The sequence below is a fragment of the Myotis brandtii genome, unplaced genomic scaffold (genome assembly GCF_000412655.1).
Source record: "Myotis brandtii unplaced genomic scaffold, ASM41265v1 scaffold652, whole genome shotgun sequence".
Taxonomy (NCBI): Eukaryota; Metazoa; Chordata; class Mammalia; order Chiroptera; family Vespertilionidae; genus Myotis; species Myotis brandtii.
In genome coordinates, this window is record NW_005370529.1 from 245,370 (window position 1) to 268,287 (window position 22,918).

The following is a 22,918-nucleotide window of genomic DNA, read 5'->3' on the forward strand; positions in this document are numbered from 1 at the left end:
TATATATAAAATTATATATATAAATTTCCCCTTTCTTTAATCTATCTAAGTATTCATCTATTATTGGAAAAGGATAATAGAGAATAGATAGGCCTGAGTTGGTGATTAGAATTAATTAAGTTATTAGTAGAAGAAGAGAACAAGTAAGGAGTGAAAAAACAGAAGCAAAAAAAAAGAAGAAAAATGAAAAACAAAAACAAAAATAAAACTAACAATCAAAAAAGAACAATAACAAGATAGAAAGAAAGAAAAAGGAAAAAAAATAGCTATTGAAGAAAGAGAAGAGAGAATTGTGCCTGGACTTGGAGCAGGGGAGAGGAAATTAGATATATGAGTAAGATCAATTTTTAACAGGGAGTAAAAAGAAAGGATAGAGAAAAATGAAAGCAGGAACAGGGTAAAAGAAACAGGATGAAAAGGGAGAAAAATGAGAAAGAGAGTTTTGGAATAAAAGAAAAATTGAGATAGAGTAAAATAATACTAAAATAAAAATGAAAGTAGAATATAGAACACTAATCCCAAAATAAAATAAAATAAAACTTTAAAAAAGGTAAAATAATAGTAGCAATAATAATAATTAAAAACAAAAATGTCATAATAAAAAAAAATCAAGTGAGAAAAAATATTAAGTAAAAGATAAAAAAAATTAAGTAAAAGATAAAAAAAATAAAAAGTAAAAGATAAAAAAAATTAAAAAGTGAGATAGTGAAGGTCGTTCACTTCCTCTACTGTTTTGCCTGGCATATCTGTTTCCTGTCAGGTAGTCAGCACAGTGTTGAAGTTCCCTGTGATCCACTGCTCCTCTTTGTCATAAGCCACAACCCTGTTTTCAAGAAGGCGGGATCTCTTTGCTCACTTTGTTTCTCTGTCTGCCTTCAGTTGTATTTACACAAGAGTCCATTTCTGACACAACCCCTGGGTGGTGGTGTTTCTGTATTATTTTCTGGGACTAAATGGCCCCTCTATGCAGTGTTTAGACTCTTCTTTCCCTGCCATACTTAATATTGGGTTGGAGGGACGGACTGACCCAGAACTAGTTTCCTGCTCATCTCTCCTTATTCTGATCCCCAGTTTCCACAAAAACTTTCCCCTGCAGTCTCGGTGAGTGTTTTTAATTGTAAGATCCTATGTACTAGACTTAGCAAGCAAAAGCAAGGAGGTTAAAAAGACAAAGGTGCTGCGCTGATTCATGTCTTTTTCCCCTGGCACTGCATGGCTGGTATAGAACTTCAGGCTGCCTTTCTGGTCACAGTTTCCCATGGCTGTGGACTTGTATCTAGAGTTCCTTTCTGCCAGCGGCCCTGTGGACCCCCTTCCACATTCAAGGGCTACACTGACTCCAAGGGCCACAGATTTGGTGGGCCTCTGTCTCCCTCTGAGGCTCTAGTCCCCACTGCACTAGTTTCTCCCTCCAGCCTGGATCCCAGATCTCACCTCTCTCCAGGAGATCTCTGACCTTTCCATCCAAGGATTGCCTCACCAGCTGTGTTTAATTTGCCAATTCCAGGTGGGTGTTATTTGATTCAGCTGTTCCTTTTATCTGCTCTGTGAGAAGGTGGCCTGTCCACATATTCAGCACCACTTTGTCTCCCCCTGGACAAACTTTTTATGTGCCCATGGCGTGGGAGACTGGAGTCTCAGTGTTCGTGGGTTCACAGCTTAGGCAGCTGGTCCCTTGCCATTATGGTGGTAAAATCCTGGGAGGTATCCAAAGTCTCCTCAGTTGAAGGTAAGGCTGGGCTTCCAATCACAGCCACTCTCCCCTTCAAGATGGCGTGGTCTCTGAGGCAGAGCTAGCCTCTCTGGGAATGATTTCAGCAGTAGTAGAGGCTTCCCAGCCAGGGGAGCCTGGTCCCCCAGTCCCCAACAGTTCTGTGGAATATAGCTCTCTCTCAATCGCAAATACAGGCACTCCCCTCATATCCACACACTCCCCTTTCTCTCTCTCACTCACACACTATCTTGCAGTCTGCTGTCCCGTTGGCCGCCATCTTGGCTCTTTGCTTCTTCTTTTTCTTTTTCTTTATCCTTATCCTTTTTTCTCTCCTTCATATCTCCTCCTATTACTCCCCCCATTGACTTAACTCCTCAATTTTTCCTGCTCATCTTTCCTTAGAATATACCGAGGAATGGCATATATTTCAGTTACCCAAAATTATTTAGTGACTTAGTTCCCTGCCAGTAATAATAACAGTTAACTTTTAGGACACCGATTGAGAATCAGGTCCTTTAATTATCTCCCCAAACTAATGAGATTAATACTAGTCATGTCTCCATTTGCCCTCATGAAAAGTACACACACACACACACGCACACACACACACACACACACGGGTGATACTCAGACCTTCTCACGGCCATTGCTCTACTGTCTGTACTATGGTGTCCATTCTGATTTGTCAGTGTCCATGTGGTACCTGTTACTAAAAATTTTACATAGAATTCCTTCTTACAAATGGTAGTAAGTACCATAAAGAAAAAAAGATCAGGATGCTTCAATAGAGTGTAATAGGGGCCAAGTTTATATAGGAGTTTGTGAAATCATCTTTGGATGATGCATGTGAACCATGACTTGGACAAAGAGTTTTCTCATCCTGCTGTGAGATGATGCTGGGCAGGGACCAGACCATTCAGGGATCTGCAGTCCAATTAGATAACTTGGATTTGATCCTAGGGTAGAAAAGAGGTTATTTAATAAGGTGAACAAGGAGTAATTTTTTTTCCTTCTGTATTTTAAGAATAGCACTGTGGTTACTGTGGATGGGAGTAGGGTGCTCATACTATCTTTTATTAGATTGATTCTGTGTACTGGGGATTTAGATGTAAATCAATTACAAATCACTTTTTTTTAGTATCTTAAGGAAGACAAAACATGTGCTAAAACAATTCTAATAAAAGTCATGAGGTGCTATATACTAAAGGCTATAGTAAACATACAGCAAAGGGGCTGTGGGTGAGAGAAATTTTTTTTTAAATATATTTTATTGATTTTTTACAGAGAGGAAGGGAGAGAGATAGAGAGTTAGAAACATCGATGAGAGAGAAATATCGATCAGCTGCCTCCTGCACACTCCCCACTGGGGATGTGCCCGCAACCCAGGTACATGCCATTGACCGGTATCGAACCCGGGACTTTTCAGTCTGCAGGCCGACGCTCTATCCACTGAGCCAAACCGGTTTCGGCTGAGAGAAATTTTTGACAGTGTTCATTTTCTTTTAACCAGATGCCATTGCTTTGATTACTTCTTGTTCACTTTTTGACAGATTTTTAACACTCAGAATTTTCCATGCATGCCCTGAAAGGCTTTTAAGTCTGAAGCAAATCAACTCAATAAATAGTTATGTAGTGTCTAGTTTGTCCTTGGCTCATAAGTATCCCACTTCACTCATTTTACTCTGTTTCTACTATAAGATATGAAAGGATGGATGACCTTAAAATAGCGATGGGGATCAGTGGACCTATGTTCAAGTTCCCATTTTATCTCCAGTCAGCAATATGATCTTTGGAGATTAGCATAAACTAGTGCCTAGTGAGTAATATTTGTAATGCAGATTGTGTTAGAACAAGGAGATATGTTTGGTGTCCTTGAAGGAAGATGTGCTTTCATGAAGGTTTCCTACAGAACTGGAAAGATAAGGAGGAGCATGAATCAGTTGACTGCCAACATGATACAAACTTATTATTCCCCTAATGAATCCCATCATTGGTAACCATCTCTAAGCCCGGTGGCCATAAAAAATTTCCTTGAGCTCTTCCACCCTTCTTCTGACCTTGGTCATGGAGCCAGACTGAGGGAGAGAGGAGATGGTATTCCTCTTTTTACTAAATGATCAAACTTTACTATCTTCTGTGTTACTAAAGATGTTTCAGTTAATGCCAGTATATTTAACTTGGAAAGTTTATGCAATCAACTATATACTCTCTGTGATGACTCTTACAGGATAGATCACTGGAACAATGAGAAGGAGAGGATTTTGGTGATCACAGATAAGACTCTCTTGATTTGCAAGTATGACTTCATCATGCTCAGCTGTGTGCAGTTGCAGCGAATTCCCCTGAGTGCTGTCTATCGCATCTGCTTAGGCAAGTTTGCCTTTCCTGGGATGTCCCTGGACAAGTGAGTATGATGTCTTAAAACTTGGGAAAGTGGTGCAGTGGGGGTGGGACATTTAGGGAAAACAGTTATAAGTTCAATTCAGCTCTGTAAGTTGGAAGAATCCGGGGAGAACAGTGAAACTCTCAGTTGAATTCATCAAACAATCATTGAATTCCTAATCTATGTCAGTCAGGGATAAATTTTTGAGTGAATTTTTACTTAATTTTGAAAAACTTACAAGTAAATAGTTAAATATGAGGTGGAAAGAGCTGTGGGAGTATGATAGGAGAGCTTCTCAACCAATTTGTTTGGCAGAGAATCAGCATGTGTCCTCTAAGAGGAACTGCCTGGGACTCTAGTAACCCTTCATCTTACTCGGCCTCAATTTCTACTGGTTTTTACAGCTGGAAGCTATTGGAACTTCTCTTTCCAGCACTGAAACCCTAGGCTTGGGGGCCAAGTGTGGGGCTGGGACCCCTTGCTCCTCAGGAGGGACCTCTGCAGCCAGAGGTATCCCTCTTGATTTTTATCCACCACACATCAGCGTGGGACCAGTCTGTTCCTGTCTTTCCCCTCCTACCAGTCTCCATATGGCTTCTTCTTTAAATCCCTAGTTGTAGGACTTCCATTCAGCCAGATTTCAGGCATTTCTGAATGATGATTGTTCTGTAGTTTAGTTGTAATTTTGATATGGTTGTGTAAAGATGCAAGTTTTGTGTCTAAACTATGCAGCCATCTTGACTGGAAGTCCTAACATAGCATTCTTATTCCTATCTTTTTTGAATGTTATCTACTGACTCCTTAATATAAACCCATTTACATTGATGACAACCCACTTCTTTCATCTTCTTGAAAAAAAGATGAAAACTCCTACATCACTCATTTTTTAAAGTTGTTTATAATTATCATTATAGTTATTTCAATGGTTACTTATTTAAATAATATGCTTCCTCTGATGTTTTTCTTAAATAGTGTATATTAAGCCTCCACTCTAAAAAGTAAGAAATGTGCCTCCTCATGCTATTCCCACATTCTCAAATTCTTCACTTCCCTTTCTGCATTAGTTTTGCCAGACAAATTTCATTTTTATGGTATATTTTATTTTATTTCCCATGAGGCACCCAATTATTACCACAGAGAGTTGATGTAATTCCAGCCCTCCTAATTAACTTGTGCGGCTTTATCCAGATCTGCATTCTGGGGTTAGAATGAGAAAGCCTGTGCCAGCAGCTGGCATACTGTTAAATGTTAAAGGCTGTCTCTGAGCCCCTGGAGGTAGGAACATAGTGTGGTGAAGGGGTGTTTTTTTATGTTTTGCTCAGTTTTTTAGCAAACTTTCATAGTAGAGTTTTGCACTAGGATTAGAGTCCTGGATTTCAGTCACAATTTTACAACAGTTAACTTCGCTTCCTCATCTATCAAAGAGTCATTCATATTAGTTGTCATTCTGCTTCATTAACAGTCTCTAATGAGATAGCTTGAAAGCACTTTGTAATATGCCTCAAAGATATCAGGTGTTAACAAGTTCTGATTTTCTCCCAGATAAAAGCTTTTGTTAACAAGAAACTAAGTAGATTAATTTGATTGTTATCTTTATTTCCAAGTCAGTTGGCCCTTCCTGGTTGCATATTAAGTCACTATTATAAGGTCAAAGGTCAGAAAAAGGAGGAAGAGGCAAGGGAAAAATCAGCTGCTAAATAATCGTAAACTGACATCAGAGGGAAGCCTGGACACAGTCTGAGAAAATCCCCGTGTTGTGAGAAAATGCAATGATTTAACATTAGCACCCGCTAGCTGTGGATGGTAATGCTGGCAGTGTTTGCCAAGAGCTTTTTACCTCCCCTGTACCATTGATCTTCAACATGCAAGAATTAGTAGGGCTGATTGACTACATGTTAGAGATGAGACAAGTGAGACCAAAAGGGGTTCAGGGATTCAGAACCATCAGCTAATTAGTATTAAAGCTGGGTTTTAAAATCAGTTTTTCCAATTCTTTGTCCAGTATTCTTTCTTTTGAATAAATAATACATTATCTCTGTCTCTCCCTTTCCCTTATCTTCCCTTCCTCTCTCTTCATTTCCCTTCCCTCTTTTGCTCTATGATCCCGCCTGTTTTGTCATCCTCTTTCCTCTTCTTTCCTCTTCTCTGTCTCTCTGGGTGAAGATAACTTCTGTTAATGTAGCTTGTGCTTCTCTTAAGAAGCCACGAAGAGGACTATTGGAACTTAGTAGAACATGTGCCAGCATATCCCACGTACTGGTGCTTACAAAACAGAGTTGTTTTGTTTTATTCACTGTTTGCCTTTGGCTCAGTGTAAAGAGAGAGAGACAATGGCAAGAGACAACTAAAGGCTGTGGATTATTTATTTGTGCGATGAAGGCAGATTCTCCTAGAATTAGAACATTCCCTAGAGACAAAACCGGGAAATGGTAAAAGGCCTGTTTTATCCACCAGTGTAACTAGTTGCTGGTACCTATCTTTTGTTATCTTTCCTTATCTGAGATGCAAACCCTAAATCTTATTTCTATTATAATTAAACTCATTCCCAGATTTTAATTAAAAAGTAATTTCATAATCCAAACTGTGGGACAGAGAGAAGAAGATGAGGCTTCTATGAGAATTAAGCATAAGGGTAGAGCTATAACTAATTGTAACCACATCAATATCTTGCTGTTTAAATTTGGACAAGTCACTTTACTTGAGCTCTCAATCTTCAATCTATAAAATGTCAATAATAGAACATCTCTGCCAGGTCTATCATACAGTTCATTGTAGATTTAAATGATGGATGTGAAAGTGTTTTATAAATTGCAAATTGAGAAAATAAAGTAAGTTTTCACTTAGAGTTCTAAAAATTCATATTTACTTGTCAAATCACCCTTGCCCCCTATTTTTTAATATGCCCACACTAGATAATGATGAGAAAACTGTGACTCTGAGTCATCAGGTGATTTGTCAGTAATCATGTGAATAGATGGTGGTGGGGTCTGAAACAGGAGATTATCTGATTTCAAATCCTCCCTTTGTCATGCACCTGATTCGCAAATCCTCAAATGCATTGTAGTTTTTCAGAGTAAATGGGCCCCCCTCTCTTTATCTCTGTTCCCATCTGAACTCTGATGAGGAGGTAGAGTCTTATGTTTAGAGAGCAGGTCTGAAGGCCTCCTGGGAGCCAGTCCTAGATTTGCTTCTAGTGACCTAGAACAATCAGACGACAGTCCTGGCTTCAGTCCCCTCTGTAAACTGGAGAGGGTAACGGTATCTGTCTTCAGTCTGTGTTGAGGATTAAAGGAGATAATACATATAAAATGCTTAGAAAAGTGTCTGGTATGTCGTAAGTATTTAGAGGAGGCAAGGTTTTATAATAGGTTTGTTAGAAAGACACTGGTTTACTGATGTAAGCATTAGGGACCTAGATCCTCATCCACTTTCTTAATATAATTCTCCTCTCCTTGCTGAATCTCTCAGCTTCCTTATTTTAAAAATTTCTAAGGGTTTTTTTGGACTCCAAACTCTGTGCTTTTGTGGTACTCTTCTATTGGTATAGCAATTTTCCAAAAGTCATTCATCTTAGAGGGCTAAATGATTTACCTAATCAATTACTCCTATGAAAAAAATGTCTCTAAAGAGGTTTTTCTGCTGGAAAATATTGCTATTTGCATATTAATTTGCTAACAAAAGCTGAGAGAGAAGGTCAGGCCGAGAAATGTCTTCCTGTGAGAGTAGGCGTCACACACTTATCTTTCCATTTTAAAGTTTGCATTCTGCAAATTTAATGGACAGGCAATGCTGCAAAAGTGAAGCCTCAGAAACTGCTTGTGGTGGTCACCACCAGCCTCTCTGCAGAGATGCTGGCGAAAACAGCAGCTAGGAGCCGCCCCCTGTTGACACCTGAAGGTGGGAAGGAGGGCATTCCAGACATTACTCCATAGTCTCAGCCTTGCTCCCTGGGATCCAAAGGCCAGGAAGCTGCTCTGTGCCCCCAAGAGTTCTAATTTGGCCTCTGATCCTCAGACGAGAGCTTCAAAGGGCCTCTGCTTTGCTCTGGGTGAAATCGGCTCGTGGCCCAGGCTGATTCTGCTGGCTTCGCGTCTGTCAGTGTGTTCTAATCACTGTTATAAGAGTGGTTCTGCGGAACACCTTGTGAAATATTTTCTATCACTCCAGCAACATCTCCTGTCTAGACAATCTAATTATGAGCGCAGAGCAAACAGCTGAAATGTATGCCGCCCCCAAGGGTTGCCTAACTCCGGGAGTGGGGATGGGAAGACAGGGGAGGGGGTGGATGGCATTGGTTCCTTTTTGTTGAATTGACCAGAAAATTAAGCCCTTTAAAAGAATCCGGCTAACTTTTAATTAAAAAGAAATGATCTGGTGGAAGCGGGCATTTTGTTGTTTTTCCAAACTCAGTGGAGGATTAAAGGTACTGATTTATTTGCCTCCAATCACATCTTTTTCTTGGCTTCAAAAGTGGTTTGTGGTCTTTACTTAAAAAAGAAAAGCCACTGACTTAATAATCCACCCTCCCAGCACCATTCTGAAAATGAAAAGTGGCTCCCTACAGGTATGTTCTTTCCAAGTAGTGATCTGATTAATTCACAAGTCTTTTCTGAGCTTGGCCAGGTGGCTGGTCTTGTACATGACAAGGTCAGGAGACATGGATTCTATCCCTGAGATGTTCACAAGCTCAAGGGATCACACACACACACACACACACACACACACACACACACACACATGCTTTGACCAGAATTTGGTTAGTGCTTTGGTGGAAAGCCAACAGTGTCATGGGCACACGAGAAGGAGAAAGAATTTCTACTGGTAGGTGTTGGAAGATATAATGGAGGAGGGGTGATAGGAGTGACCAGGATTTGGTTAGTGCTTCGGTGGAAAGCCGACAGTGTTATGGGCACACGAGAAGGAGAAAGGATTTCTACTGGGAGGTGTTGGAAGATATAATGGAGGAGGGGTGATAGGAGCAGGTTTTTATAGGATGAGCAGAATTTGGACAGAGAGATCGGAAGGAGCAGTGAGATCCATATATAAGTAGACAAATGCCCAGGCAGTATGATCATGCCAGGCCTCCAAGGGGCTGGGTCCTAGTTGCTGGGAAAGGATGGTGGATGTTTCTGAATGGTTTTGAAGAATAATAATATGAGGATTTGGGGTTTTAGTTATACTAGGGCATGAGATGTTGAAAGTTTTGGGGGAGTTGCCTAAAAGGATTAGCATTTTGCTTCAGGAAGATAAGGGTAGTAACACTATTAGAAATGGGTTGGAGAAAATAGAAACTGTGGGAAAGAGCTGACCATGGAAGAGATTCTCTAATAGTAGAGTGGGGAAATCATAACGATCTGAATGGGGCCAATGGGTGAGTAAAGGAGGGCATGGTGGGTGTGAGAAGACTTGGCTGAAGTAGAATTTCTGGCATGTGATGACTGGATTGGGTTTTCTAGTATGGGAGAGGGAGGGATGGATAGGGAGCCTCCAAGTGGAAGGTGAACTTTGTTTTATTGTGTAGTGTGCCTGATAGGCTATGGGAAAAGATGATGGTTGGGAGAAACTACTCATATGACCAACATTTATTAAGCACTTGAATCACCAGTTGCTGTGCTGAGTATTGTGATACAATTGTGCTAAAGAGAGTTTTTCTATCATTGAGCTCACAGTCAAGGGGGCAAAGACAGCAATCAAATAATCATACTAATATGTATAAAATTACAATGATGGTGTTTTGAAGAAGAGATATAGGAGGTGTGTGAATTATCTATTGCCACGTAACAAGTTACCTCAAAGCATAGTACTGTAAAGTAACATTTATTGTTTCTGTTTCAGAGTCAGGAATATGGATGGGTATGACTTAACTGCATCCTTTGGTTCGGGATCTCTCCAAAACTTCAATGAAGGTGTCACTGAGGCTGTGGCATCTCAAAGCTCAACCAAGGGAGGATCACTTTTAAGCTCACTGGTGTAGTTGTGGGCAGGCTCAGGTCCTCACTGGAGTTTGGCCAAACATATCCCTTCCCTAAGGCTACTGACAACATGGCTACTGGCTTCTCTAAGAGGGAGCAAAGGAGAAATCAAGAAATAGCAAGAAAAGTTGAGAAAGGTAGATGCCACAGTCTTCAGTTAACCTAATCGAGGAAGTGACAGCTCATCACCTCTGCCACTTCTGTTCACTAGATGCAGCTCACACTAAGGGAGGCTATCACCAAAGGGCATGACTGTCAGAAAGTAGACATTATTGGAGGTCATCTGAGAGGTAGCCTACCACATGCAAGATATCAGAATATTTATTACGGGATTTAGACCCAAATTGGAGGGTGAAGATCAAGGCAGTTTTCTATGAGGGGAGGGATTCTGGAGCTGGAATTGGAAGGATGAGTAAGAGCTAACAAAGTGAAGGAGGATATGGAGAGAATATTTTGGGTAGAGAAGGGATATGCACAAAGGAAGGAGGGAACCTGGTACCTCTGAGGAACTATAAACAAGCTAACACAGTCTGAGCCACTGACGAGATTAATTCTGTATTTAGATGTAGATGAGTTATGGTATTTTGGTGAGTTACCTGTCACTGCACTGGCATTCATTAGAGAATGAAGGGGTTCATAGTTAAAATTAGTTTGAAAGCTTTTACTCTAAACTATAAGACTGTCTCTGGAATTGCTGGGGAATGAGTCTGATTCAGTGAATAAAGCAAATAAAATTGCCCACTTATCTCTTAGGATAATTACTTATTGTGTAATGAGATAATGTTCATAAATCACCCTTGGCTTATTGGGGAAAGGTATTATATAAACACGGGGCTTTATCAGTGATGATGGAAATAGCTCTAGGGGATTAAAATCATATGTACATCTTGACGCTATAGCATTTTACTCCAAACTAAGAGACCTGCAAAGTTCACCTGAGTTCTTGAGAAATATTTTAGGTTAAGAAGTGGAGGCAGCAGAGTGCTGGAAGGTGATTGGAATGGGTGTGGGCATGGAGAGGCAGGGTGGGATTGGAAAACTCTTTTTTTGGTTCATTCACTCTAATAAAGAAGAGCATTGGCCCTTGGTAATCCTAGTTAAGTGAATATGACTCCTTAAAAATGCAACATGAAGACTCTATTTCTGAGCTAGGAATGGGAAAATCTGAATTCTACTCTTTATCCTGGCTTCTGTTTTCTGTGCATCCTTGAAAGAAAGTTGTTTTCCCTCTCAGAGCCTCAGTTGATCCCATGAAACATGAAAGGGGTTAAAATAAGTGATTTTTAAGGTCTCTAGGCCAATGATTCATGACAATTTTATAATGTTCTTTCCAGTTTTGCTCCCATGAAATAAGAACCATAGAACTCATTATCAGCAGTCAAAGGACACTATAAGCAATGTTTTGGAAATGTTTAACATTGGCAGCAGACCTAGAACTGTGGTGCATTTATTTTGCAGACTAATAGAAAGATGGACCAGGAGAAGAGAAAATAGGCCAGTTAGTGTTTGATCCACATTTTTTCAACTTCAACTGACATATTATTCTCCTTTCTTCCACCGCCTTGCTCTTCTCTTATTCCAAACTCTCTTGACTTAGCCATGTATTTCTTATTTTTATATTATCTCATTCCTCATTTCCCTGTTAAAAACATCCAGTCAGTTATGAAGTGGGTTAAATTATTCTTCATTTAGGTGTGCCTGATTACTATATTATCCAGCCAACAGAGTGTTTACCTCACTATATAAAGTATAGTTTTAAACACACAAGGAAAATATTTTCATTAGGTGGAAGTGAGGTGAGAGGTTATTAAGAGTCCAGTGTGTTGTCTTTCTTGAAGAGTAACTTCCTAGTTTCTCATCCTTCCTTCCCCAAATGCTCTCTCAGTAAATAAGATGGTATGGCACAGTATCTGTCTCCCCAAATTAAACATTATTGCACTGCATAGGACTTTGTGCTGTAAGTTTAACAGGGAAGGAGTGTTAATCATTCACTTAACTCAAGGCCTGTTACTCAGAGACAAACTAACAGAGAGCTAGAGCCTGTTTTCTGATGGGAATAGGAACTTGATGAATTGGTTTGGGAGAGCCTAAGCCCTAATTAATTGGAGATAGAGGATCTGTTTCTGTGAGCAGAGAATGCACATGGTAAAATGCTTCTAGGAACAAGATGGTATCCATCAATTCAGACCAAGTACGAAGAGTGTAGAGTCAAAAGGAATGACTCTACAGGTAGCATAGAGAAGTGATCTTAAACCCAATACATAGCCACCTAAAACACCTAGGGTTATATTTTGTGCCATTTGATGATGGGCCAGCAGGCAGAGGAAGCTAGTTCTAACGTAAAACCTAATGTATAATTAAGAACAGCAGGTAATTAATATTTATTGACTTTTTAAATTAAAAAGTTATTTTAACTATTTTATGCAGTTCCAGTCATTGTGTGTTTTTGTTGCATTTTTTTTCTCCTTTGGGGTGAATTTGATATTGCTGTGTCCAGATTCTGCAAACAAGTTTTAATTCTAATAGTTTTAATGAGCTGATTCAACAAATGGAGGACAATGGTCTCATAACCTCTGTAGGGAAAGAGAGGTGAATTATATATTGGTCTTGCCCGCAAATAGCCTGAGATCATATAACACATAGCATGACAAACCCTAAAGGAAGTATATAAACAACATATTAGGGGAGCACAGATGAGCCAATTATTTTTTTAAGGGTGGGAATTGTTGCTAAAGAGACAACAGACTGATAAACTTTGGTAGAAAATGGTAAGATGACTCATAGGCTCAGGGAAGAGTATTTTCAAAATAGGTGTTAATACCAAAGTATGAAAAGTTATTTTCAGAAATTATGAGGAGTCTCCTGATTGACTGGGGAATAGGGAGAATGGAGGGAAAGAGAAGAGAGAGAGGGTAACCTATTCACAGGCAGTGTTAAATGGCAGGATATGGAAGTTTTATATATTTTTATTGGCTAATGAGAATCATAAAGTTTTTAAAGCGTTGAGGCTTTGTGCGTCTTTGTGTCCCTACAGCCGGTGGCACAACACTTATATGTGACAGGCACACTGCTGTGTACTCAATAAATGGTGAGTAAATGATTAAAGCAGGTAGTGGTGTGTGAGATGGATTGGAGCAGAGTAGTTTGATCAGAACTTAAAGTCAGTGCTAGAGAGAGGTAATGGATGCTTGACCTGAATGTGGAAAGAAGAGGTCATATGTGAGATTCTCAGTATCACCCTCTTGTGTGCAATACTGACTAATGCCCCCAAAATCCAATAGTGCAAAGTCATTTCAGATTTGCTTGGATGGAGATAAAGTCTGAAAACAGAATTGCCTTGGGGTTTATGGCCCTACCATCTTTAGCAAGGATCAAGTTACATCACAGACTCTGATGAACTGGGCAGCAGGCAAGGATTTTGTCATGCGTGCTCTTGACTTTGCCTTTGGGGATCTGTGCCAAGAATGCCCTGTATTTGATCTTGGGTGTGGTGCTGTCCACTCATTCATAATGCCCAGGGAGGCGTGTTGACAAGGATAGGTCGATGGCAGGGAATTACTGAGCTATTTCTTGGCAAATCTCTGGGAGGAGGCGTTCCCCAAATGCCTCAATCCTGTTATTTTTGAGTAATGGACTGAACCCAGGTGCCTGATTGGACAGGGCCACTCCCAATTTCTTCTAGATAAATATTTGGTTGCCAGGAGGTTATATTTAAATGAGAAATACCTCCTTAGGAAGTTATTGCCTAACAATTCCTGCAGAGGGCAGGATCCCATCCCAGCTGGGAAATGCTTGAGAATTACCCCCAAACTGACACTGTGCTCACTATGTACTTACTGTGAGGGCATCCAGTTTGAGGTTCTACAAAAATCTGTTGCTCTGAATAACAAGAAAACCTATCAGTGTTAGATACACTGCATTTCTTTAAGGAAGTATCCTGCTCTTTAGTGTCATGACAGGATTCTGAAGCACAAACGGAATCCAAGTCAGGGATTTGGCTTTAAAGAGAGAAATCTAGATACACTGCATTTCTTTAAGGAAGTACCCTGGTCTTTAGTGTCATTATGACAGGATTCTGAAGCACAAATGGAATCCAAGTCAGGGATTTGGCTTTAAAGAGAGAAATTGGTTCTCTGAAAAAGAGCTAATCCTTTCTGGAATCTAAAGCACAGAGTCTGGGAAGCTAGGGAATTTGCGTATTTTAGACATAGGGCATCTTAACTTTGCCCTTCTACTTGTAATTAATATTTAAATGTTGGCTTTTGGGGCCCAATCAACTTAACTTTTCTGTTCTCTCTATGGGGAGAACCCTCTTATATACTTTCTTTCTGTATCTTCACTAAATAAGATTATTAGGATTTAGCAATTAAATCTCATAACTATTTTTTGAGTCCTCTGTCTTTAGAAATAACCCAACATCCTCAGTTTGTTTGTTTATTAAGAAAAGAATAGAGGACAAAACACAAAAACACAGCAAAAAAGACAGCAAACAAACAAATAAACAAACACAAAAAAGACAGGGCATAAGACAAGTAAAAAGACTAACCTAACTTTCTGGGTCAAAGTTCAGTGTTTTTGATCCTCTTAATAACATCCATTCTAATAATTTTCCATAACAAATATATGTGGCATTGAAGTCCTATGCTGTGACTATCCCCATGGTTTTCTGAATCATCTCTTAATCACCAGCTATACATTATTTTGGTTATGTTTTTAACTCTTTGGACCCCTTTTACTTAGGGGTTGTATTATTATCTACTGACATAGGTTGCCTCAGAAAGGGGAGACCTTACCCATGTGCAGCAGCTTAAATTTAAGTGATAAAAGGCTTGTTCAACAGATTGGGTTGAGCCCAGGGGCTGTGTAGGACATGTTTCAGTGAGAAGCTATCTGGAGGAATGGCATGGGGACTGGGGGACACTTGTCAGAGAGTCAAAGTTCAGGATTTGTTTCTGCTAATTTATTGCAGGAAAAAACCCTCTTATTTATGATGTGTTTAAATTCTTCTAAGGTGCTGTTATTATACTTTAACAAATGAGAGTATATGATAAGAAACAGAAGCTGGACGGGATCTTAGTGTCTGATCCAGTCTCCCTGGTTTCGTAGATATAAAATGTGGTCTTGCCCTGACTGGTTTGGCTCAGTGGATAGAGTGTCCGCCTGCGGACTGAAGGGTCCCAGGTTCGATTCTGGTCAAGGGCACCAAAAGAAGAAATAAAAAAATAAAAATAAAAAAATAAAATGTGGTCTTGGGGGACTCTGTTCAAGACATCTAATGACAAAGCTGAGAGTAGAACTTAAAGATGGGTAAATAAGTAAGGAGTTTGTGCATTGACCTAAATGTTTATGTTCTAGCATGTTTAGGTTTTCTTCTCCTTATGTCATCAGAGAACTGGGAATCTTCTCTTTAGGAGCATCTAGGGAATGGAGCATTGGTTATGCAGATAGCAGATGTGGAATTAGGGTTTTGATTTTCCATAAATGAACTCCCTCCAAATTGGCTATTGACTATCTTCTTTCTTCTCTGTGTATATATTTTTTAACATTTGTAGAGCAATCAAAACAAAGTTTATGATCTTCTGGTGTCCTTCGAAATATATGATTTTTTTTATCTGGGTACTCTTAAAAATAATAATAAATAATATCATGAGGAGAAAAGAAGGATATAGGTGGTTTTTACAGAAATTATACCATATGAAAGAAAACATGCCTGAATATCGGTGTCAGGAGTTTTGAACTGGACCTAGTCCAAGCACTTAACCCCTCATATGTTTGTATATTGTCATTGTTGGGGAAGAGACTTTCAAGAAAGGTTTACCTTATTGCTTCTTAGAATTTTTAATATATATTTATTTATTTTTTACCGAGAGAAAGGGAGAGGGATAGAGAGTTAGAAACATCGATGAGAGAGAAACATCGATCAGCTGCCTCCTGCACACCTCCTACTGGGGATGTGCCCGCAACCAAGGTACATGCCCTTGACCAGAATCGAACCAGGGACCCTTCAGTCCGCAGGAAGATGCTCTATCCACTGAGCCAAACCGACCTTATTGCTTCTTAGAATTTTTAAACAACGATCCTTTAAAATTCTACTCATCTGAAATCCATGCAGTTCCCCTGGGTAGTTGCTGGGTGGCAGCAGAAGTGTTAAAGTGGTGGCCCATGGGCTAACCAGGATGACAAAGGGGTAGTATTCATGTTCAATCAGCACTGAATATGTGTCCTAGTCCCCACTAGTGACACAACTGGGATTAGGTTTGGAGTGGCAGGTAGTGGGGGATATCTTTCTTTTCCCACTGTTTGTCACTGGTCATTTGAAAAGGTGGTAAGTAATTACGGTAGCCATTCCAATTTATGAAACAGACACTCTTTAAATATGTTACTGTGAATTCCAATATCACCACTAGTGAGGTGTTATTATCCCCATTTCACAGATGAAGACACTGATGAAGAGAAAGATCAACAGACTCCAGGGCACAAAGCCAGCCAGTGCTTTACCTGGGATGAAACATAGATCCTTATACACCAAATCCATTCTTTTCTACCAAAGAACTGCTAAATAAGTAAAAATAAAGCCAATGACAAAAACCTCATCTCTGTTTTTGAGGGGAATAAATCAATGGGAGTGAAAGTGTCAGGCACATTTAGGCTAGAGAGAGAATAAGAATGTCAGCTCCTAGTTCTTAGTGTCCTGGAATCTACAAAACCCTTGCACACTCCTTATTTTGATTAGATTCACACACACACACACACACATACATGTACACACACACACATACACAATTACATAGTAAATACAGGAGGCTGATTAATTTTGAATTTTACAAATGAAGAAACTGAGGCTCCCTTGAAGGTGAAGTCATTTTAAAGTTCTTGGTAAATAGTGTAAAATTGGGTTTCTGGATTACCCCGGCTAAGACATTCCCACTATATCATTCAGCCTTAAAGAAATGGGTTATTTTCTCTACACAGGCAGTTCCCTTAGGCCTTAGTGCACAGTGTTGAGATAGTCCTCATTGACTTGATGGCCCTCATCTTTCAGCACTGGCTAATTCCTGCCTACACTTAGGATAATGCCTGTTTAAGCTGCAGCTATTTACAGAGTCTTGCACACGGGAGATACCTCCCTCAGCTGGCCCATCATGCACATAATGAAACAGTGAATCTGCTGTTTCTTCACTGAAAGCCCTCCGTGGGTGCCAATGTTCAGACAAACCTTGCTAAATGATCCTAGTAGGAAATAGAAAAAGGGTAATCTAGACATCTCAGATATTGTGCATGCTTATGTTTTACACTATTTATTTTTGGATAGAATATAGATAAGAAATTCTTTTCAAATCTTGAATATCTGAGGTTGTGTAATAGAACATCTGGAACTAGAATGGACCTTAGAAATTATCTAAGACTCAAAGAGGAAGAGTTACTTACATAAAGTCAAACTTATTTACAGAGGCATGGATGATTGGGATGTCCTGATCCCCCAGGAAGAAGCTTGGCCTTGGCTTGGGAACCAAATATATGTGGATTTGAATCCTGACTGTCATTTACTAGTAGATGACAGCAGGTTAAACACTCAATGTCTCTGAACTCTACTCTCTTTTTTTTTAAATATACTTTTATTGATTTTTTTACAGAGAGGAAGGGAGAGGGATAGTTAGAAACATCGATGAGAGAGAAACATCGATCAGCTGCCTCCTGCACACTCCCCACTGGGGATGTGCCTGCAACCAAGGTACATGCCCTTGACTGGAATCGAACCTGGGAACCTTGAGTCCACAGGCCGACGCTCTATCCACTGAGCCAAACCGGCCAGGGCTCTACTCTCATTTTAAAAAAGGACGTAATAATACCTACCTACTTTGATGGACAATTGGTCAGTCTAAAAGAGCTAGTATATTCAAAAGCCTAATGTACTGCTTGTGTATTTGCCTTTCTTACACACCCTGATGCCCTGATGTCTCTCATTTGGTTTGAATTTTAATGAGATCATGTGTTACAGAGTTTACAGCACAGATTAGTCACATGATATAGAAGTACAACTCAGTCCTCAATGGGAAAATACTGTGCAATCAATCCCTTTATAATTTATTCACGTCATACGTTAACCACATTATAGCATGCTTTTGCCATATGTAGTTTTAGCATCTATTATTACATTTGGGATCTGCTTTGACTTGTATTCCTGAACATGTATAATTAAGTGTTATATTATAGTGGGCTTCACAGCATTGAGTAATGAAAAGAATTCTGGCCTTGTAATCAGGGGAATTTTGTGCCAACTCTGCCTGGCACCAGCTGTGTGATTATAGATGCCTCCTTTTGAGGCCTAAATGTGAGCATTTTAGTTCAGATAATCTATAAGTCCTGATTAGTTTTAAGGTTTTGATTGTTTTTTTCTTTTAGTATATATTGAGATCCCAGTTTATTATGTCTGTATCACGCTTCTAGTGTAGGGCAAACTGTTATTCTTCTAAGTCAAGTCAATTCAATAGTGGAAGATGAAGCTGAATTCCTCACCATAGACGTCTCCTGCTAAGTTGGGTGTCTTTTGTTTTTATACTGCAAGGGCTCAATACTAAATAGGATCAGCAAGTTGATTAGCCAACTCTGGCAAGAATAGATCTTTATAAATTACCCCAGGTTACAGGAAGGTGGCACTAGAGACTCTTCTCTCAGATAAATGAGGCCTGGGGTCTGGAATGGAATAGTCATAGATCTTTAATTGGAGACCACCTGATGGTGACTATCCAGCTTCTGTTTAAAGGCTTCTAGTAAAAGAGAATTCACTACTTCTCGCCTTGCCTTTCCCACTCAGGGAGTTTGTGGTTAGAATGGTTTTTCCTGTATTGAGTTAAAATAAGCTCCCTTGAAGCTGTCAATTCTTGGTTCTAATATTTTTCTCTGTTGCTACACAGAATCAAGAGTCAGTTTAATAATTAAACAACTATTTAGTTCCTCTTATATGCCAAATCCTGTGCTGAGCTCTGGAGAGAAGACATATGGCATCTTTCTCTCTAAGGGCTTACAGTGTGGTTGGAGACACAGAAAAGTGAAATGTCAGTTGCAGAATGATGTGGCCAGTTCTGCTGGAAGTAGACATGGGGTACCCAGGGGAGGAGGAGAGCAAGAAGGATATCCTACAGTGTTTGAAAATCCAAGTATTCGTGTCCTCCTTCATCTGTAATTCTGGAAGCCATAGCAAGACTTAGGAGCCTTGAGCTCTAATCCCAGTTTTGTTCCCATTGTCCCTAATGAACAATTGAATCCATTTCCCATAGCAGAGACTGAAGGTAGCACCCTCTTATGTGATTAGTCTTTCACATTTTAAAATAAATAGGTGACACACTCATCTGATGAATCTGACCCCGTATTTCCCCCCCTTTTGCTCTGCTCCTCACTGATCAGCCTAGAGAAGAAAATCAGTACTTAATTCTCCCTGCACCTGAGCCTTGTCAAGTCTCACTGAGCCCCTGCTTCCATACTAGGCATCTGCATTGTGGTCACCTTTAGCTTTTGCCTGCAATGTTCTTAACAATCACTGAATTAAAAGCACACGTAGAGAAAACCCACAGAAATGTTGAGCATGCCCAGGCAAATTGAAAGTTGCCCCTGGGATCTTTGCATTGACCAGCACAAAAAAGATGACTAAGATAATGTCTGCCCACTCCTATGTGGAAATAATGTGTTTGTCTGGAAGCCAGTAAAAAAAAAGTGTGTTGAAAAAATGGCCTTATGACAAGTTATTTTGTACCCCAATTGCCTTGATTCTTCACATCGTTTATTTATAAAATTTTTGCACTCCAATATTTTTCACTGATCCTTTAGGGATTTTCAGTAAAAGGCTGAAAGAGCCAGACTCAGGAGTCTGTTAGAACTGAGATGGGCATTATTCCATCTACTTCTGTCACACTCTGATCATTTATTTTCCCCCCAACTAAAGTGAAATGAAAATATTGAGGGAATGGGGCATCTCACAATCACTGGAGGGGAATGCCTTAATGATGGGATATGAAATCCAGTCTCTAAGTCCCATTACATAAAATATTTTCTCTGGAACAGGAAAAAAATCTAATTGCTATTTATACAGCCTGTCTAGATAAATTTCAATGTTAGTGTCAATCTTTCTTGGGAGTATTTTATATTATGTAGAACTTAAATCAGAACATGTATTTACAGGGACAGTAAACTCACTGATTCTCATGTGTGATGAGAAGAGTGGAAATTGAAGCATGGGGCCAGGGAGTAGCACTGAGAATTCTCTAAGACCATGATATCAGAGTATCAATTCCCTAACGTAAATGTAATTTCAGTAAACTTTAAGCAATGATTTAATTTTTTTGCAAAAGAATCTCCACTTTCTGGTGTGTGTTTTTTCCTAGACTAAAGGGAATGAGGCATGTTCTTCAACTTGGCAATAGGTATTTCTCATCAGTTTAAAAAAATTTAGAGAGAGTTGACTGATTTTTACCATATTTAAAAGCATGCAAATAGTTATAAATTTTTCCTTTAATTTTGATCTATTCTTTTTATAAAACAAATAAGAACCACTAAGTTTTCCCAAGAGCATATCTTGGGAATTCAGTGAATTTTGATACATGTATAAAAATAAAAGTTTATTATTGACTGCAATAATTATAATACACAAACCCTCTTATCAAATATTTATTGAGGTTAAGGTACTGCTTGCATTTATGCTTTTTGATTGCTCTCAGAAAAACAGAATAAAAAATGTATCCCTTCTAAGGAGGTCTGAGGCCTTTTCCTTTTTGACTGAACTCCTCCAAATCAAGCTTCTGCTTGACAACTTGGTTTTGACACCAAGCAGTATGCATAAAGGTAACATTTCAAGTCAGGTTCAAACAATCTGTTCAAATAGAATAAGCACACATTGGGTGTGAATACATGTACATCACTATGTTAGGTGTTATGATATAGAACTAAGCAACACAGTTAGTGCTATAAATAGTGCATATTTCATTAGCAGAGATAAGTCAAGTATACGAACAGCTATGCTTTAAAGTGCAGTAAACTTATGTCATTGCAAAGGAGTTGACACTAAAGAGAATTCATATAACTGTGGTTGTATCTGGGAAATATAAGGAAGTGGTATATGACATGACTTTTAAAGAAAGGATACCAGGATATGGTGAGGAGTAGTGTTGTAGTAATATATAGAAATGTTTAAAAACCTTTAAAAACATTTAAAAAGGTTAAAAAGGTTTTAAAATGTTAGAATTAACTTTTCCGAAGTTTGAAGTGTGATATTAAGCATATATACCTTCCTATCCTGAACATGTATGGATGTAAAGAGAGAGACAGGGGAAAAAACCTGGTTGAGGTAGAGGTGTAGCAAGAATAGAGGCACGTGGTCAAGAAATACCGGGGAAATGCAGAGGATAGTGAGTGGGTACAGTTTTGCTTGAGTGTAATGAATGCATAGTGAATGATAAGGCTAGAAATGGGGCCAGATGAAGGATGGAGAAATGTTTGTACATTCTTGGTAGCATGGGAGCTACAGTTGAATTTTAAATGGGGAAGTGAATCCATTTGACATGATTTCCCTAGATCAGGTTCTATGTAAACTATTGAGAATTCAAAGAAAAACATAGAAAACTTCATACTTTAAAGTCTTCTGTGGGAAAAAGAGTCAAATTTAATTATTTTAATATAGTTATGTGTCCTGAAAGATTCATCTTGTTCCAAAAGCTACGGGAATCATGGAAAGTTCTTTAAAGGAATTGAGCCTTAAAAATTGACTAAGGACTTTTGAGGTGGAAGACATGAGAGATGCTGCTCCAATAAGACCCTAGAAATAGTCTGTGTGATTGCTAACACAAGGAACCCTGGGAGGAGAGATTCCTGCAGAAGGAGGGGAGCAGGACAATGAGGGAGGAAGGGAGATCAGTTAGGAAACTGCTGCAGTAGAACAGGGAAGACAGTGAGAACCTGAACTATTCAGATGTCTATGAGGAAAAAGAGATAGTTATTTCTACAGAAGAGGCAGTAGCAGCAGATGTTGATTTGATGCTGTAACTGGAGACTGGTAAAGAGATAATTATTTCTACAGAAGAGGCAGCAGATGTTGATTTGATGCTGTAACTGGAGACTGGGGTGGGAATTGCAAAGAGGGAAGAGCATGAGAAAAAGGAGTTAAAAATGGCTATAATTGGAAGTCTGGGGGGCAAGGAGAATGGTGCTGCTATTAGGAGGAATACAGCAGTCAAGAGAAAATAGTTTCAGGGGAAATGTGTGGAATTCAGTGTTGGGTCACTACTAGAAAGCCAAATTTCCATAAAACCAGGCCAGGAGCAACATTTCTTGATGTAATAGTTTCTACCTTTTATCTTTTGGAAAATTTTAGGCCATAGCACAAGTGCTGAAATATTGCCTCAAACTCATATTAAATAAAGTATTGATGTCTAAGGCAAAAAAGACCATGTGCGTTAACTACAAACTGTGCAAACCAGTTGTCAGCTTCTATATAGATGCTCCTGGAATTATGGTGGGGTTATGTCCTGATAAAACCATCGTAAGTTGAAAAATATCATCAGTCAAAAGCATATTTAATACACCTAATCTACTGAGCATCAGAGCTTAGCCTAGCTGACCTTAAGTGTGCTCAGAACACATACATTGGCCTTCAGTTGGGCAATTTTCTTGAGTTTTATTTCAAGAGAATAATCACCTTCCTTTTCTCACCAGGGGCAGGAGACATACTCAGATGGACATTTTGTAGATGAGATGGGATACAAAAACATATAAGAGTATTAAAAAAAAACACAATACAAAAATGCTGGCAGCACAGTACACTGCAGAGTATGGTTGTTTACCCTCATGATTGCAAGGCTG

The 22,918-nt window shown here is 39.3% G+C and overlaps 1 protein-coding gene across 1 annotated transcript in view; it reads left to right on the forward strand.

Moving 5' to 3' along the window:
• TPRG1 (tumor protein p63 regulated 1) overlaps nucleotides 1-22,918 on the forward strand; it is a 144,588-nt gene that overhangs the window by 75,531 nt on the left and 46,139 nt on the right. Inside the window, exon 4 of the mRNA XM_005880758.2 lies at nucleotides 3,942-4,118. Coding sequence (XP_005880820.1) covers nucleotides 3,942-4,118 — 177 coding nt within the window. The remainder of the gene's footprint in view (nucleotides 1-3,941; nucleotides 4,119-22,918) is intronic.